The following is a 19,147-nucleotide window of genomic DNA, read 5'->3' as shown; positions in this document are numbered from 1 at the left end:
ACATAGTGTTTTGCCTATTTGTAAATGTTATATAAATGTGCCACACTGTACACATTCTTTTGTAATTTGCTTCTATTTTAGTCAGCTATTGTTTGTGACATGCATCTGCTGTCTTGGTTGGTGTACCTGCGATCTAGTATCTCAGTGGCTGACTATAAACCAATTTATTTATCCACTTGCCTGTTCAAAGGCCACTCCCCAGAGAGGACTTCTCTGACCTGACCACTCAATATAATGCTGACCTTTTTCTTTCTCCTTTTTCCTCTTCTTCCTTCCTTTAATATATACACACTAAGGGAAAACACCAGCTTTCAGAAGCAAATCCGGCTTCTGCTAATTCTGACCCTAGTCTTCTTTTACAGTACGTGTGACGTATTTTTATAGGAAAAGTATGTGTGTTTGGGTCCGCTAAGGAGCAGATGCCAAGATGGGATTAGACAACAAAAAAAAAAGTGAGTCATTGGAGGAGGAAGCAATAAAAAGGTAAGGAAAGCCCTCAGACCTTGATCAGGTCTGACACTTGTGGAAGGAGAGGGGAAGGAAGGAATGGGTAGGACTCTCAGACTACAGAGTAGTTCCAAGATAAGTTTAGCCAGATGGTGAGGAGTCTTCAGCCAAGGTTTCCCATTGGAGGAGCTCCACAAATTGCCAGAATGAGCCAGCCTCAACACAGAGGCTTGTGCTCGGTCACTGGCTGGGAATAGTACACGGAAAATGTGGCCTTAGCCTGAACCTGGTGGTGGATCCAGGGGAGAAAGGTAGCCAGGGCTTTCCATGAAATATACCCCCGAAGGCAGGCCTGAACAGTACATTCTCATGGCAGGCATAGCAACTCTCGCCAGCACCTTGGTTGTGTCTGCCTGCCTGCAAGTACTTAATGAGGACCGACCTGCTCAGGTTGAGACCTGGCTGATTAATTCTTCCATTTGCCCAAACCAGAGGACTATGGGAAGGAGTGTGTTATGGACTGAGAGTTTGTGTTCCTCCCAAATTTCATATGTTGAAATGAAATGCCTTAATGCCCAATGCCCTGGTGTTTATTAAGAGGTGAGGAGGTCTTTGGGAGGTAAGTAGGGCATGAGAGTGGAGCCCTCATGGTGGGATTAGTGCTCTTACAAGGAGAGACTAGAGAGCTCCATTACGTGAGGATACAAGAAGTGGGCAGTCTGCAACCAGGAAGAGGGTTCTCACCAGAACTCAACCATGTTAGCACACTGATCTCGAACTTCCAACCCCCAGAATTGAGAAATAAATTGCTGTTGTTTATAAGCCACCCAGTCTGTGGTACTTTGTTACAGCAGCCAGAACGGACTAAGAAAGGGGGTGATTTCAGTGTGTAGAGGAAAGACCTCCCCCTCCCCATGACCAGACCCAAATCCAAACCCGAAACCCTAAACTCTGAACCTGGGCCTTACGAGGGGTCTTGATGGGGAGGGGCTACAAAATGTCTTAGGCCTTTTAGAGAGAGGGGAATGGAGGGAGAAAGAGAAGGAGAGAAACGTCGATGTGAGAGAGAAACATCGATTGGCTGCCTCTCACACGAGCAAACGAGTGACCTTTCGGTTGGTTTGTAGGACAGTGACCAACCAACTGAGCCACATTGGTCAGGGCTTGGACCTTCTGTTTTTACAGAATCCTAATGCCTTTCAGAAAAGAGAGAAGAATGATAAAGTAATAAATGTTTGAACCTGGAGAACCAAGATGGCAGCGTAGGTAGACACACTGCGCCTCCTCGCATAACCAGAACTGACAGAAAAATCGAACGGCAACGAAGTCCGACACCAAGGAGATAAAAAAGAAGCATACATCCAGACCAGGAGGAGGGGCGGAGACGAGCACCAGGACGGAGAGGACTCACGTGGCCGTGGCGGGACCTAGACTGGCTGAGTGTGGGAGGAACGGGGCAGGCAGCCTGACCACTAGCAGACCCTGCGGCCCCACATTCGCGCACAGGTAAACCGAGAGGGCCGGACTCAGAGTGGCGGAGAACGGGGCAGGCAGAGCGGCGGGTAGCACCCCACGGCCCCACATTCGCGCACAGATAAACCAGGACGAACAGCGGGGAGCAAAGCAGACCGCATAACCCAGGGCTCCAGTGCGGGCAAATAAAGCCTCAAACCTCTGATTGAAGGCGCCCCTGGGGGTTGGGGCGGCAGCAGGAGAGACTCCCAGCCTCACAGGAGAGGTCGTAGGAGAGACCCACAGGGGCCTGGAGCGTGCACAAGCCCACCCACTCGGGAACCAGCACCAGAGGGGCCCAATTTGACTGTGGATAGCAGAGGGAGTGACTACAATCCCAGCAGAGAGTGAAGCAAGTGCCATTGCTTCCTCTCGGCCCCTCCCCCACGTACAGGGTCACAGTGCAGCGTCACAGTGCAGTGACCAGCATTACCCCGCCCCAGGGAACACCTAAAGCTCTGCCCCTTTAAGTAACAGAAGCACCAAGACAAAAAAAAAAAAGGCCCAAATGACAGAACACTTCAAAGCTCCAGAAATAATTCAACTAAGCAGCGAACAGATAGCCAACCTATCACATGCACAGTTCAAAACACTGGTTATTAAGACGCTCACAGAATTGGTTGAATTTGGTCGAAAAGTAGATGAAAAAATGAAGCCTATGCCAAGAGAAACAAAGGAAAATGTACAGGGAACCAATAGTGATGGGAAGGAAACTGGGACTCAAATCAACGGTGTGGACCAGAAGGAAGAAAGAAACATCCAGTCAGAAAAGAATGAAGAAACAAGAATTCAGAAAAATGAGGAGAGGCTTAGGAACCTCTAGGACATCATGAAACGTTCCAACATCTGAATTATAGGGGTGCCAGAAGAAGAGGAAGAACAAAAAATTGAAAACTTATTTGAACAAATAATGAAGGAGAACTTCCCCAGTCTGGCAAAGGAAATACACTTCCAGGAAGTCCAGGAAACTCAGAGAGTCCCAAAGAAGCTGGACCCAAGGAGGAACACACCAAGGCACATCATAATTACATTACCCAAGATTAAGCAGAAGGAGAGAATCTTGGAAGCAGCAAGAGAAAAGGACACAGTTACCTACAAAGGGGTTCCCATAACACTGTCAGCTGATTTCTCAAAAGAGACCTTACAGGCAAGAAGGGGCTGGCAAGAAGTATTCCAAGTCATGAAAGGCAAGGGCCTACATCCAAGATTACTGTATCCAGCAAAGCTATCATTTAGAATGGAAGGGCAGATGAAGTGCTTCTCAGATAAGGTCAAGTTAAAGGAGTTCATCATCACCAAGCCATTATTATATGAAATGTTAAAGGGACTTATCTAAGAAAAAGAAGATAAAAAAATATGAACAGTAAAAATGACAGCAAACTCACAGTTATTAACGACCACACCTAAAACAAAAACAAAAGCAAACTAAGCAAACAACTAGAACAGAAACAGAACCACAGAAATGGAGATCACATGGAGGGTTATCAATAGGGGATTGGGAGGGGGAGAGAGGGGGGAAAGGTACAGAGAATAAGTAGCATAAATGATAGGTGGAAAATAGACAGGGGGAGGGTAAGAATAGTATAGGAAATGTAGAAGCCAAAGAACTTATAAGTATGACCATGGACATGAACTATAGCGGGGGAATGTGGGAGGGAGGGGGTGGGCAGGATGGAGTGGAGTGAAGGGGCGGAAATGGGACAACTATAATAGCATAATCAATAAATATATCAAAAAAAATAAATGTTTGAACCTGTCTTTGTTTCATATTTCTCTGAGGAAGCAGTTATGAGACACATTTTAAAAAGTCTGCCATGGCTGGTGTGGCTCAGTGGATTGAGTGCTGGCCTGCAAACTGAAATTTTGCTGGTGCAAATCTCAGTCAGGGCACGTGCCTGGGTTGAAGGCTGGGTTCCCGGTTGGGGGCACGTGAGAGGCAATCACACACTGATGTTTCTCTCCCTCTCTGTCTCCTTCCCTTCCCCTCTCTCTAAAAATAAATAAATCTTTTTTAAAAGAAGTCTGAGATGAAAATTACATTTTTGTTCCTCAATTTATTTAGAAAAATTTCAAACCTATAGAAAAGTTGAAAGAACAGTTTAATATGCCCTTTACCTAGATTCACCAATTATTGTTTTGCCATGCCCTTGTTATCTCTGTGTATAATCTTTTTACTGAACCTTTTGAAAGTAAATTAGATATCATGATAATTCACCCCTAAACACCGTAGCATACATCGCCCAAGAATAAGAACATTTTCCTACTTAACCACAATGTCTTTATCACTTCTAAGAAAATTTACATTTATTTAATAACACCCTCTAATTTATAGTTTTTATTTCAATTTCTCTATTGACATTATAGTGATAGAAACCACATCAGTGGTTACCTGGGGAGAGGGGTCTGTTGAAAGCAAAGAAGCACAAGGAAACTTTTTGGGGTGATGAAAATGTTTAATTCTTGACTGGGAGTGGTGCTTATCTGGGCATAAAATTGTCAAAACTCACAGAACTGTACACGTAAAATGGGTGCCTTTTATTGTACATAAATTATACTTCAACAAAATTGACTTTTAAAAATTTCCCCAAAGTGTTTTATGATTATTTTTTCCACCTGATCTAGGATTCTATCAAGGTTCATTTATTGTGTTTGGTTGCCTTGTCTCTTCATTCTTCTCTGATCTAAAACATTTCCTCCTGCTTTTGTATTTCATGCCATTGATTAAAAAATAAAAAAGGGCAGGCTAGTTGTCCTGCAGAATGTCCCACATTGTGGATTTATCTGTCTCTTCGTGGTTGGATTAGGTTACACATTTTGACAGAACACTGCAGAGGTGATGTCCTATCCTTATTCATCACATTGGGAGGCATATGGTGCCAGTCTGTCCCTCTACTGGCAAGGCTCACCTTGTATGTTTCCTGCTACAGACTCAGAGTCAACCATTTCTTCAAGTAGCCCCTGGTTCTCGACAGTGGAGAATGGTATTTAGAAACCAAGAACTTAGTGCTAGATGTGCTCATTGCTAGTGGGGTGTCAATGTTTCTTAGGCCCTTTTAGTGGGCAGAGCTTAGAAATCCACATTGTACTTGTTGCATTTAAATCCTACATTGACAATTCAAACCCAACACAAGGTTCTTTCTCCCTTCCTCACATTCCATTATTTGTATCTCCCTTCTTACATAGTGGTTTCCAACATCACCAATATACTTATCATTTGCTCTAGCTTACAATGCATATAAAATGCTTTCAGAATTACAACTGAAATATCACTACAAGCAATTTGCTATATAAAGTTCAAGGTATCTTCAGCTATTTTTGTTCTTAGAATATATTCCACTAAAGATGTATACTCTGTACTATTGTCAAAACTTATTTAGGTTAATTCTTCTCTCTGTGTGATTAATGTGATACAGTTTCATTTCTTCTTTATATTTAAATTCAGCATTTTTATTTTTGGTTTTTGCATATATAAACTATTAAAAACTACATACCCGGCATACACATAAGTCTTGCCCATCCCTGACCCCTCTAGCCTTTGCCATTGAGAGCTAACATTTGCCATGTTTTCTCTTTTCCAGTTTTCCCAGTGAACGGGTCATTTACGAGATGGTAGAGATAAGACAACCACAAATCTAGTTCAAAGGAACCTGCAAATTGTGTGAGGGGGTAGGCTCATTTCAGGGTCCATTTTTGTTTAAAGTACCCATTTTTTAAAAAAGGAATAACCTATACATTTACCTAGTGCTTAATACCTGTTGGGTATTCTGTTTGGTGCTGTACATGCATTATCTTATTTAACTTTCACAACTCTAAAAGATAGGTGTTGATGCTCACTGAAAAACTTTTATTGTGGAAAACTTCAAATGTACTCAAAAGTAAAGAGTATGGTACAAACAAACATCCATGTACCCATCACCCACTTCAACAATTACCAACTGATCTGGTTTGTTTAATCTCTACCTCCTCCTGGATAATTTTGTAGCAAATCCCAGATATCCTATCATTTAATCCTTAAATATTTCAGCATCTAAAAGGACTCCCTACCAAAAAGAAATGTACTGTTCCTATTTCTCCGGTTTTCACAAATATTTTTTAGTTTGTTCAAATCAAAAATCCATATTTTGCCACTCTTGGTATTTCTAAGTCTCTTTTAAAGTCTATAGGTTCCACCTCCAACTGTTTTTTCCCCTTAAAATTTATTTGAAGAAACCAAGTCATGTGCCTTAGAGCCTCAGTCTGGCTTATGATTAATATATACCCATAGTGCCCTAAGATATTCATCTGTCCCCTGTACTTTCTGTAAATTATAAATTGACCTAGACCTGCACTATCCAGTATGGTAGCCACTAGCCACATGTGGCTAATGAGCACTTGAAACGTGGCCAGTCCAAATTGAAGTGTTGTAAGCATAAAATATGCATTGGATTGTTTGTAAGTCTTAGCACAAAATGAAAATTTAAAATCTCATTAATAATTTTTATAGATTGCATGTTGAAATGTTAACACTTTGGATATATTGAGTTAAAATATAAAAATTAATTCACCTATTTCTTTTCACTTTTTAAAGTGTAGCTACCAGAAAACCCTGAAGTACATACATGGTCCACATTCTGTTTCTATTGGGCAGGTGCTGCTCTAGAGATTTGGTCAGTTTCAGAATCCATTTTTTTGGCAAGACTACCTCATCGGAGGTGTTTTCTCATCAGGAAGCTCATAATGCCTGGATGTTCCTTTTTTTAATTTCCTGTTCTGGGCAATGTTGGCATTCATAATCATTGCCTAGACCCACTATTTCATTAAGGGTTTTAAAATGGTAACATTCTATTATTTCTTTGTGTACTGGCTGGAATACTGTTGTACCATAGGAAAGCCAGGGAAAATGCTTGATCCTTCCTTTCTTTGCCAGCTTTCAAACGTTTTCCTCAACATCCCTCTAAAGGTGATATATTAGTTTGTTTTATGTACCTTTATGAACACATGGATTTGAATATATTTTGTGTTTATTTATACGTGTTGTAGTCATCCTCACTGATACTCAAAGCAGCCTATATTTATCCAACAGAGACTTCCCCAAGTTGGCTACCCAATCTTTTTGACACAGCAGCCCCAGCAGCTTGTGTATATCCATACTCTCCTCGAACTCTTTCCCTCTTCAAACTGGAATCAAGGATTTCTCAAAAGAACTTCAATTCTTTTTAGTGGGAAAAAGTATTTAGAAATCACAATCTGAGAGGTAGTGGTGCTCATTTCCATTGGTGATTGTTTCTAAGACTTTTCAGTGGACAGAGATAGGAAACATTTTTTAAGATAAAGTTCATAAGTTCACAGTAATACTTTTTTAACTCAATAGATTACTGGTTTATTATAAAAGCATATATAGCTCGGGAACAGCCAGATGTCAGCTGCCTTTTGTGTTCAGTATATCCCAAACTTCATTTAGTATGCCAAGTCTCCCCCGAAAAGGGGTTCCCTTTCTCATTCTACATACTGGCTTATCTGACAGTGCTGGATTTCCCTGTTCCCAACTATGCCTGGCTTTTCCACCTTCCAGGCCACAGAGTTTGCTGACCCCTCCTCCCTCCACATTAAGACCCCACTCAAGTATACCATCTCCACAGCCTCTTCCCTGACCTAAGCCCCCTCCATCTGCTCTGCCTTGACGCTCTCAGGGTTCAATACAGGTCTAGAAAGCACTCAAGGCATTCTGAACACAAATGGATTTGATACAAGTAATCAGATGCTTAATCAAATCTTTGGGAGAGCCAGAAGAATGTGAGTCAGGAATGACACTGGGTTCAAGAGCAATTGACTGAGGTTGTCATCCAGGTATCAGAATGCTGTTGCCACTAACACTACTGCTTCTCATCACCTACAAAGCTGAAGACCCAATGTTGGAAGTCTGGTCTAGTCACTCCAACTGTCCAGCATGTCCCCCTCACCTTTTTTATCAGCAGTCACTAGAGAAGGAAGATGTCTCTACCTCACTCTGCCTTCCAAACCGAACCGATTCCTAGCTGCAAGGGAGTCTAGTAGTTTTCAGCTCTCTGGTCTCTGTAATAAAGGAAGGACATAAAAGGAAGTGGGGACAAAAATTGAGGGCCAAATGACAATACCCAATATGGATACTGCTGGAAAAAGTAGGAGCAGTGGAGGAGCAGAGTGATCAAAGGTACAGGCCTTGACTATCAGGCCATGCCAGTTTGGACTTGACCTGGAAAGTGACTGAAAACCATGAGGCCTGGAAGGAAAAGTGACACAACAAAAGCCTGGTTTCTGGAAAAGCATTCCTAAAGATAAAGGGTTAGCCATGATGAAGCTACTATAGTCCGTCAAGGCCAAAGACAGTGTAAAATCCAACTAGGCATTCAAAGAAGATGGGAAAGATAAAGGTCTGAGCCATCAAAATGTATTTCCACAAAAAAGGGCTTTCAGAAAATGACTCCAAGTCATATTCTGAGCATAACTCCTCTGAAATCCTCTAGTCTGCTTTGACTCAGAGACTATAAATTACCCTAAAGTCATGTATAGGGAATGAACCATCAATATCACTTAAGAAAAAGAAATCTGTGACAATGTTTTAGGAATACACAGGACACAACATACTTCAATGTTCTCCTTTTCTCAACAGGTTTATTGCCTTTTAAGAAAATTTTTGTAAAATATAAATACAAAGGCAGAGAATTTACTTACAAAGTTAAAACACAGATTTCAAACATAAACACACAATTCTGAAAATTTTAGTTTTATGTACATTTTCAAGCAACCTCAACATATTATGTTAGTTTTCAATATTTTACAGGGTACAGAAAAAAATAGCTCAAAGTCTTCTTTAAATAAGAGCATAAAATGTTTAAACATATAAACAATCCGGTTTGACGCGTGAAAACTAATTTCACAGCTTTTAAATTAGGATATAAAAGTTTCATACAATTAGTTGTTGTGTGTGGATATGGTTTGAATTTATATTACATACTACTGGATTACATCCAATAGCATTTACCTGACCCGAGCAGGTACTCTGTAAACAAAACATAAAGTTACAACATCACCAAGTGCCTTCACCGAATGTATTCCCCCAAACCAACCACACGGTTCTGAACACCGCCTGTCATCGGAGCTTTGTATGAAATTAAGTGAAAGTGTTGCGCTCCCTTTCCTCATATTTTTCCTTAAAAAAGAAAAAAACCAAATGTTCCAAGTAAAAACAAACATATCCCAAAGCACATGTGCATTGAAAAGTAAAGAAACATTATAACAACTTCCATAAAAACTGACTTAAAAGTTTAAAAAGAAAAAAAACATGTTTCTAAGTCCTTCCGACTAGAGTCATTTCTCTTATATAAAGAAGAGATATTTTCATATGTAATAGTGTCCTTTCTTTACAGAAATAGTTGTATTATGACACATATGCACAAGGATTAACACTATAACACAATGTACACGGCAGGTCTGGCGAGCTCACCAGTAGTCATCTGAGACCATGTCGCTGGGGTGTAGCCACTCCACGGTTGAGCCCAAAAGAGTCTGAAGCTCGCTAGTGAACTCAACCAGATCCAAGAGCTCCTTGCTTTCAGGGTTAAAGGCTTCCAGGTCTTTGGAACAAGAGAACAAGAGACTTGCTGCAACTTGCCGGTAAAACTCTGCCTCTGCAATGGTGACAATTTCCACATTTGGGAAATTGCAGCGAAATATACGGGAGGACATTTTCAATTTCTTAAGCACGTCTGAAAGCAACAGCCAGTTTCGAGGCCTAGAAGAGAAAGGAAAAGTGGTTCAAATTTCTAGCAAAATTAAAAGTGCTTTCAAGTATTAAATGCCATCCCAATGAGCTCAGTCTCTATCTGGAACAAGGGCCACTTCCTTCTGCGTTGATACCACGCCCTTTCCACCATTTCCCAGCATACCTAGAAGAGAGGATCTACTTCTACAGGTGGGAACTTTGGGCTCACCTCGATTTATTAAAGACACCACTCAGGAAGGACCAACCAACTTAGCCAGAAGCCATGGCAGCACCTCTGAAGGAGCTGCATCAAAAGCCACCTCATCACAGGCTGCTGGTGCTGATGGAAACTGACAGGTAAAGATTTGCTCACTCAGCTCCGGCCACAACTCGGGTCACCACTCTCCAAGTGAGTGCCCTGCTATAGTCACTGGAGGAGGCCAGTCACAAACGCCTCTTTGATTTCTCCTCTCCTCCACTGCTCATCCATCAAGCACTATAAACACAGAAGGCTGGCTGGCTGGCTGGCTGTCCTTTCCTTTCCCACACCTCCATCCCCAGCCCTTGGTGCTCGAGAAGGTGTGTTACATGCCTTACATACACCATTGCCACACTTTATGATTTCTATTACTAATAAAATGACACTGTGACGACATACATGTTTATCACCTCAGAGCCTGAGGAGGATGTTACTCATTAACACAGCAGAACATGGTCTCCTGACATGTACACCCCAAGGCCTTGGTCACAGGGGCACAGTGACCCAACCATGGGAGCCAGACCAAATCTAACCAAATCTGACAACACACAAGGTCCCTGGTGCCACATAACGCTTTTCCTAATCTTACTGAAGAAGAAGTTATATCATCAGTGTAGTCCAGTAGACCTCAAGTGCCCTGGAAGGCTGCTACGGTGGCTTGTTGGGGAGGCTCTTAAGGAGGCCTTCTCCCAAAGAGTTTAGTGACTGAAGGATCCAAGCTGTATAAAACTCTAGTCACTGACTTCAATGTCCTTTGAGCTCTAGGAGCATGTTCTGATGGGGGCAGTTATCCCATACTGTGGCCCCACCCCACCCCCACACCTTTTCTGGAAAAGATTTACTGCATTTTGTGAGGTTTAGGGACACTTAGGAATTCACTCACCCACCCATCCTCATCTGTTTCAAGGGATTTCTAAGTCCTGCCGCGCCAAGAGCAGCTAAACTATTTCTTAACCACATGGTAGCCATGCTCACCCCTGAGCGACGGAAACTTGGATGTTGTAACATGGTAAGAGGGGGCTTTCTGAAAATTCAAATTCAAACACATCACTGTAGGCCTCATCATCGTCGTTCTGGTCCTCCGGCCCTGGGGGGTTTGCTAAAACATCATATCCGCTTTCATCATCTGGCTCTAATGGAGGGCAAACAAAAGAACTGAAATCAGTCACAGCAAGACTTCAGCTGTTGTCCAAAAAGGACTCTTATTTAAAAGATTTTTTCCCCAACCAAGACCTGCTTATAGTACCCACCACTACTGACCCACACCCCAGAGAAATATTCTGTAACTCAGTCACTTCCCACTGGACCAAAAAGAACAATGCTGCTCACCACACACAGAGCTGCCATAGAACTCCCAAAAGCTGTTGGAGTCCTCGTCACCACGACCCTGCAGGTCTTTTAAATAGTCTGAAGAGAGAAAACCAGATAAAACCTGTTGGTAAGAATCCACTACTGGCAGTTAGAGGGTTTCTCACTTCCTGTCTACCCCATGACACACCCTTTGTGCACTCTCCAACAGTGTTCTCGACCATTTCTGACCAAAACCCACATACCTGTTCACCCGCCCTCCCGAGGGATGGACCACCCTTACCCTTAGCATGCCCTAGTCCTCCAAAAGAAAAGCTACACTGGCAAGCTAAGATTGTTTTCAGCCCTCATAAGCAGAAAAAAGTATGCATCTCTTCTTTGAATTCTGTATCTGTTCTTTCATAAACTTTATGCTGCTTTCCCCAGTAAGTAAACTTAAGGTAAACAAGGGTGGCCCCAGTGAATGAGCGGCATTCTTTGGCCAGAATTGTGTGAAGTCACCACTTAGATGCTCGAATAACACCATTTCTTGAACTTTGTCATACCTGTTAAAAACTTTTCCATAAGTTCGCTGTGTGTCATTTTCATAATGGTTCTACCTGAGTACGTAGCCAAAGTAGGGTCAGCACCATAGGAGAGAAGCAAGCGCACAATTTCCAAATGATCATTCTCAACAGCATCATGGAGAGGCCTAGGAGAGATGCACAGAAGGATTCAACTTGTGCACATAATACTTGCCTCTAATAATAGCCAAAATCATGCATGTGCATGCCAAGCATCGCAGGAGCAGTATTTCACTGAAGAGGAGTGTGATGCCACTGCCATTCCAGATAGGGAAACTAGCAGTGACTGGCTCAAGGTCAAGCAACATCTCTTTACTATTTCAGGCCTAATTCTCAAATGCAAATCTGTCTTAATCCAGGGCCTAAGGAGGAACACAAGGCAAATTGAAAATGTTTTCAATGAACTCAATAGTTAAAATACCTTACTGAAGGGAAAAAACCCACCATTATGGAAGCCAATACAACAATCAATTGTTACACCTGTTAACAAAAAGCCTACTCTGTTTTTAAAAAGAGACTAGGTGCAAAGTGGAGCCTCTCCTGAAAGCCAGACCCCAGCAGCCTAGAGATTAATGATCAATCCCCTGGCCCAGAACCAGTCACCAGGGCGAGTTCTCAGGAGGGTGCAGGACCCTCCCACCAGTGCCCACTGGGGCATGAAACACTGCCCACAGTCCCATCCCGAGGGAACACTATTTGGAAAGCATAAAACACCAAATACATTTCACTTTTGCTGGTGTTATGACTGTCAGGGAAGGCCTAGCACCCCACCTCCTGGTAGCATCCCATGCACACAACCAGGAAGACATTTGGGCTGACTGAGACCCAGCCCCTGACCAATGAACCAAGGTCGAGGACAAGATGGGTGGGCTATGGATGTGAGTAGACAGGGCAGGTCCTACACCAAGCCGGTGGTGGTTGGCCCTGTTTGGATGCCCAGGATTGTCAGCTCCAGTGTATTTTAAATGCTGTGATTTAGTGAAGAATCCAGGGTTTTCAAAGACAATACCTCCAATTATTCAGGCAGGCTGGACATTTTTAGGGATTTCTGTCCATGGGAACATTGCAAACTTTTAAAGTTCTATCTAAATTTGCCAGAAAGGTATGGTCAATTCCATTCTAGAGGACCCCGCCATTAAAGTGCTTCCATGTCATTCTCTCCAGTCTTTCCTTCTGGGGTTTTCTGCATAACCTGAGAAGCACTGCCTGTGCCCCAGTAGGGCCATGCTGACAGAAGCACCCACGACCAACCTGGTTCCATCCTGGGCACTGCAGTTGACATCAGCGCCATATTCAAGAAGGTGTCGCACAATGTTCAGCCACCCCCTAGCACAAGCTTCATGCAGGGCACAGTATCCGGCGTTGTCTCGATGGTTCACATCACAAATTTTATTCTCCAGGCAGTATAACACCACCTCCTGTGGGGAGAGAAGGGGGGATGCCATCAGACCATCATCCAACGAACCTTGTTAAGGGTGACCTCTCTATAGCTTGGCAGTGCCCGCTTTCGAAGGCATCGCCCTTGGGTCAAAGAGCCAACTACAGCATAGGCAGGCGGTGGACGTCTTGGTGAGGGGGCGAGAGAGCGTGTGAAGGGCTTGGTGGGGAGACAGTATCATTAGCCCCAGGAGCCTGGCCCTGGGCAAATTACCCTTGAACTTCTTCAGGTGTCCATTTATTCCTCTGAGACAGGAGAGTAATGGAGGCTCCATAGGGTGGCTGAAAGGATGCAACAGATAGCTAAGAAAGCCCTCAGGCCAGGGCTTGGCATGGCCAGTACAGAGGTATCCCGCTTCTAATATCTTAGATGACACACTAACAAGTACAGGGCATTCTCAAGAAACAGAGCCTGCAGTGCAAATGCTCCTGTTCGTATGTTAAGTAAAGTAAGAGAGAGACTCTCTATGCATCACATACATCATCAAGAAATGACACAAAATGCTTCAAATACCCCCACCCTCCATCTTGCCTCACCCTCCACCCCACTTGGGGCTGAATCAATATGCCATTTTCATATTTACTTAAGTTAATGACAGGGATATGCTACACCATATACTGCAACCTACACCTATCAAACACTAAATAAAAGTCCACCCTTACCCTTTCTCAAAAGGTGTTCTGTGTCAACAGTGCGCATTTGAATCACTGTATTATTTTTACTTCTTTGGTGTGTTAAAATATCAATACAAACCACTCCTAGTATGCAGAGTGGTATTTATTCAATGTTTTATTACCTTGACTAAGAAAGTTTTCAAACACATAGAACAGCACTTGCCACCAGAAAGCACGTTTTACTCTTTTCCTCTAAAAGTCATGCCCAGCAGAGCTGTCAGTTCTGAGAGCCGGGGCAGGCAAACCCTGCACATGGCCCAACACATGCTCCAGTTGGTCAAGGGAAGCTGGATGTGTTGCAACAGGCCTCCCTTTCGAGGACACATCAATCAAAAGTGACCCGTCACTTGGGAGCTAACTAGAATGTTTCATATGTGAACCTAACATTGCATGCTGGTAGACCTGGCCATTGGTGCCCTGTTGCTTTAGATTGCCTGAAATAAAAGGAGGAAGGGAGAAGACATATCCACAAAAGCATTCTCTGTTCAGATCCTAACCTGCCAGAAAGCCCACAATCCTTTGGGCTTCCAGGCCACCTGCCCTGAGCCCTGGTATCCAGGATACCGCATGAAGCTGCTGCTCTTTTAGCAGGCCCTCTCTAGCCAGACTCAAGTGGATGGCTGCAAGCTAATGAGTTGTGTGCCCCAGCCAGGGGGAGGCCCCATCATGTGGCTCTGGGATCAGGTCTGAGTGCCGACTGCTGTGCATAGATCAATTTACCCAGGTCCCTGTCCAGTGTCTTGTCAACCCAGGGTTTATTTGCTCTGACAATTAAGGCCTTCACCTGGAAACCTTCATCGTTACTAGGGCTGATTCAAGGGTACCTAGAAATGAAAGGATGGCAGAGCTGATGGCTAAGTCAACTCTTTTCCTGGAAGATGGCAACAGAGGCAGTAGTAAACCACAGCCAGGTCTGCCATTTTGCCAAGGGCTGTCCTAATGCAGCCATGTTGCCATCTCTATTTACATAGTACTTCTCATTTCCCCAAGTGAGTATGTCTCCTGGTGTCCTACAGTAACCTATGAGGTACCAGAAGTGAAGGCAGTACTGTTTTCATTCAACACTTGGGGAAACCGAGGTCCAGATAAGTTAAATCCCAAATTCAATTAACATGAACTAGTAGACCTAGAACTCAGGTCTTTTGGTACCTGGGCAGCTGGAAAGATTCAAAAGGTCTCAGAGAGCCCCAGCTAGAGGGATGCAATCCAGCCGTGACAAGCATCCCACAGGCTCTCTGTCAGGGTCAGGTGGGCTAACTACCTTGTCCTAGCTGGGAGGGCAATGACCTCTAAATGGATGGCTATTGCTGTCTTCAACAGTTGGAGAGAACGGCTAAGAGGCCAGCCACATCTGTGTAGCCAATACATTCCTTGGTTTATTTGCTATCCTAGAAATGGGAGTGCTTGAAGGGCAGCCCACCCATTCCCAAACAAAATCAAACTGTTTTTGTTGGACAGTTCTCTGTTAAGCGGCTATAAGCCGAATGCCATTAACCACAAAATGTAACCATAAAGGCCATAAACCCGACGTTGTTAATTAATTAAATGCCTCATTAACTTTTTTAAAAACATGATTTATTCAATTCATAGAAAATTTAACCATCTCCACTAAACGCACAAGCATGTGGTTGCACATTGGCCTTTTAGCCTAAGAATCAGAAGCCTTTTTACTGGGAAGGAAAGGTTTGAGTGTCTCTGGCCATGCAAGCTGTCTATGTATCACAGAGGGTGTTTCTAAACCTCAGGAACCAGATTAACACGACAGAACACTCAGAGAGCCTTTTTACTGCACATGCTATCTTTTGCTAAATAACAACAGAAAACACTAACATCAGGAAAGCCCTTCCAGATCTGTGCATTTAAACTACACCTTAACCCCTTTACGGGTTAAGCAAATTGTCCTTCAACTTTAAAAGGTTTATATTGCCACATGTCCTGACTGACCATCATCCTGCCAGAAATTCTGCCTAAGGAAATCCTAGAAACTTGGGTCCAAAGCTGGAATCTTTCATCTACTAGTTAAATGTTTAACATCAAAACTGGTGACCTGTGTAATTTACATATTGAAATTTACATTTGGGGGGGGGGAGCATTTGTCTTGATATAAACGTTTCCAAGACTTCATGTGCTATCAAAGGCCAGTGACCTACAAAAGTATGGATCAAGTGCTCCTTGGTCCAGACCCCAGACCCACTGGCTCTACAAAAACCAAAGCAGAAACTTCCTGAAGGACCAACAAGGGCCTCTTGAGGTCCCTGGTCCCAGGGGAGACTGGTAAAAACAATGCCAAAATCGAAGGCAAGGCCAGGAGCTCCAAAAATCCATGCAAGTGGGAACAGACTGCCCTCCTGCCCTCACCTCATCAAATAAAAGTCTATTTCCTCAACCATGACTAGTAAAGAGCGAACAGTTGGCATGAGGGGTCTAGCTCAGTGCCATGTGCAGTATCTACCCTGTCCTAGGTACTACTGCTCTGCACTCATGGGAAACCAACTGGCTCACACTTGAATGAGTTAAGTACCAAATCTTTCCAGAGAGTTCTCTCCAGGCAATCCAGAGATCTCCACAAGAGACATGTTGATGCAAACAACAGGACATACAACCAACAACCAAAAATATCCCCTGAACTAAGAAAGCGTTAATGCTTCCAACTTCCTACCCACAGTCACGCCTCAGGGGCGGGCTTGGGTCGAGGGAATCACACCAGGAAGGGCTTACTACACAATGGACAGTGGCACAGTGCCAGCCAGGCTGTGGGAGCCAGAGCTCCAGACAGACCCTGTGAGCCCTCAGCCAGCACAGGCCAGCATGGGTCCTACCACCCCAGAGTTTACCCACACCTCCATTCTCAGCCTGCTGAGCTGCATTTTATTTTCACCATTCAACTTTCCAGAGGGCTGATGCCAGCATAAAAAAATGCCTTTGCCCTGTGGGCTATTACATCACAATTTCAACTGACAAGCATGGTCGGGGAGCCACACGGAGCAGAGGGAGTAATCTATCTCACAGAGGCTTGAACTGTACAAAGGGCAATTCCAATGCAAGCCAGTCTAGGAGAGGAGTGGGGTGGGGGAGCCGTGGGGAGAGAGGCTGGGGCTTCAGAGCCCGACTGCTGGACCGATACCTGTACAAGTTCTCATTTAACCCCTCTGGGGCTTACTTGCCCCATCTGAAAGTGGGATTACCACACAAAGATATGGAAAGGGTGAAATTTGTTATTTTGGATCATTTGGGTTTGGAAAGTTACCTTTCCATCTATATTACTACAGGAAAACAGGCCATGCCTAGGGCGATATGTGACAAGGGTAGTGAGTTCGGGGCAAAGCCTGAGTTCCCCCTCATCCTCAGCCCTCAGCCTCTTTCCCTTTCAGAAAGAGGGCTCAGGTCTCCCCCCATCCACTACCTGCACAGACATTTCCTGCCCGCAACCCAAAACAGAGCTAACAACTTCTCTCCCCCTTACTAATCAGAATCTAAAAGGAGTCATTAAAATTCCCCCAGTCGCCAAGCCCTGGGTTATGTCAGATTTTATATCAGAGATAAGTGAGTGAGATGGGAGGAAGCCAAGCAGTCTACCTGCCTGAACACGACCTGAACATCAGAGAGGCCTTTCTTTTCACACCGTGATTGAACAGGCCACCAAAGAGATGGCAGTGGAGTGGGGCTAACACAAACATCCTGTGAGACACCCAGCCCAGTGCCCTGGACGTGCAGGGGGCTGGGCTCTAAGGCTGGATCCCCCACCCACCCCCTTCCCACCACCCCCCAACCTCAAGGAACAGCAGCCTGTGGTGTCTGAATCCAGGGCACCCACAAGGGATACTCACCTCATAGCCAAGCCGGGCGGCGCGCTGCAGAAGGGTTTCGCCAGCATTCTTATTGACAATAAGTCTCCGTGCCTCGGGGGGCATCGGGCGCGACTGGGTGGTCTCTGGAGGGGAGCTTGAGCGCGGCAGCTGTGAGGACTGGGAAGCTGGTAGCAATTGTTGCAAACGGTCAAAGGGCTTCTGGTCCTGCTTAGCTGGTGACAGATCGTAGTCGGAACTGGGCTCAGGCCGCTTTCGGAATCTCCTGACAGTCACCTATCACAAAACCAGGCAGCGCACACATTTAAGACAACGTTTCATACCCCCCTCTTCCCTGAGTTACATACAAACCCAAGTGGAGGCAGGCGCTTTTTCTCTTTTGTTTGGGGGAGGGGGATTAGGGGCAGGGACTTCATTCTTACTAGTTTCAAACTTCACTCCCACCCAGGAGACATGCCCCCTACGATGGGGGAGTGACATTTGGAAAAAGAAAGCTTTGTCCCCAGAAGCAGAGCAGCATGCAGGCAGGATGGGCTCACCCAGGCCCAGGGGAGAGTGAGGGGCCAGAGGTACCTTGCCATCAGCATTCTCCACATAGTAGTCCCCAGTCAGCGACAAGCCCCGCCTGGGCTCCTGGGGGATCAAATGCTTGGTTTTACACAGTCTCTTCCCGGATGGTTTCTCGCTGTTGTCGGTGTATTTCTGCAGCAGGGAGGCAGCCTGGCAATCCTCTTCTTCGTCTGTGCACAGCACATCTGTCTTCTGGCTTTCTTTAATTTTCTGATGTTTGGCAGGCGGCCTCGAGGCTGGCGTGCAGCTTGGCTGAGTCTGCTTTTTGCCGCTTGCATTGGTGGATGAAAGGCTCTTCATGGGCGGAGAGCCCGAGAACACAGGCAAACCTAAATCCGGAGGGGGTGGCGGGAAGGAGGGAGGGGGAGAAGAAGCAGGCGTTACATAGTTGTAGCCAGTGTGGAGAGAAAAGCCCATTGTTAGCCCTGATCACTGGAGTGGCTTCAGCTTTTAAAGATATACCAATTATGTTTTCAAAGCATTAATATTTTAATTATCCCACACTGAAATGGCAAATAAGTTAACCCACAAAATGCCAACTGGCAAGTTTCTTCAAAGGCCCAGGACAAGAGGATAGAAGCCAGCCCTTAGTGCTCTTTTTGCTCCTGCCCCACTGGGCCTAGGAACTTAGGACCTTCCCAAGGATGGTCAGTCTGGTGCTAAAGTGAGTGTACTGGCAAGCCCTGGGGGTCACCTAGACTCTCCTTCCTGCTCCTCACCCATGGGTTGGGCCGGAAGCAGCCCAGAAAGTTCAGCTGCCTCCTCTCAGCTGTGCTCTTCCCTGTACATTCCAGACGGGAGTATGGAGGCTGGAAGGATATCATGAAAGAACTCCCTGCCTGCCACCACC

General features: G+C 44.7%; 1 protein-coding gene across 8 annotated transcripts in view; it reads right to left on the bottom strand.

Moving 5' to 3' along the window:
- Positions 1–8,562: 8,562 nt before the first annotated feature.
- BCOR (BCL6 corepressor) overlaps positions 8,563–19,147 on the bottom strand; it is a 44,818-nt gene continuing 34,233 nt past the window's right edge. For all 8 annotated transcript variants that reach the window (XM_045187526.2, XM_053917141.1, XM_053917140.1 and 5 more), the window contains 7 exons: positions 18,301–18,626; positions 17,749–18,003; positions 13,061–13,227; positions 11,792–11,937; positions 11,268–11,345; positions 10,914–11,070; positions 8,563–9,709 (listed from right to left, as the gene is read on the bottom strand). In XM_045187526.2, coding sequence (XP_045043461.2) covers positions 9,418–9,709; positions 10,914–11,070; positions 11,268–11,345; positions 11,792–11,937; positions 13,061–13,227; positions 17,749–18,003; positions 18,301–18,626 — 1,421 coding nt within the window. In that variant the 3' untranslated portion in view covers positions 8,563–9,417. The remainder of the gene's footprint in view (positions 9,710–10,913; positions 11,071–11,267; positions 11,346–11,791; positions 11,938–13,060; positions 13,228–17,748; positions 18,004–18,300; positions 18,627–19,147) is intronic.

This window comes from Desmodus rotundus, chromosome X, assembly GCF_022682495.2.
Source record: "Desmodus rotundus isolate HL8 chromosome X, HLdesRot8A.1, whole genome shotgun sequence".
Classification (NCBI taxonomy): Eukaryota; Metazoa; Chordata; class Mammalia; order Chiroptera; family Phyllostomidae; genus Desmodus; species Desmodus rotundus.
Note: the sequence above shows the minus strand (reverse complement) of the source record. Positions and strands in the feature narration are given on the sequence as shown.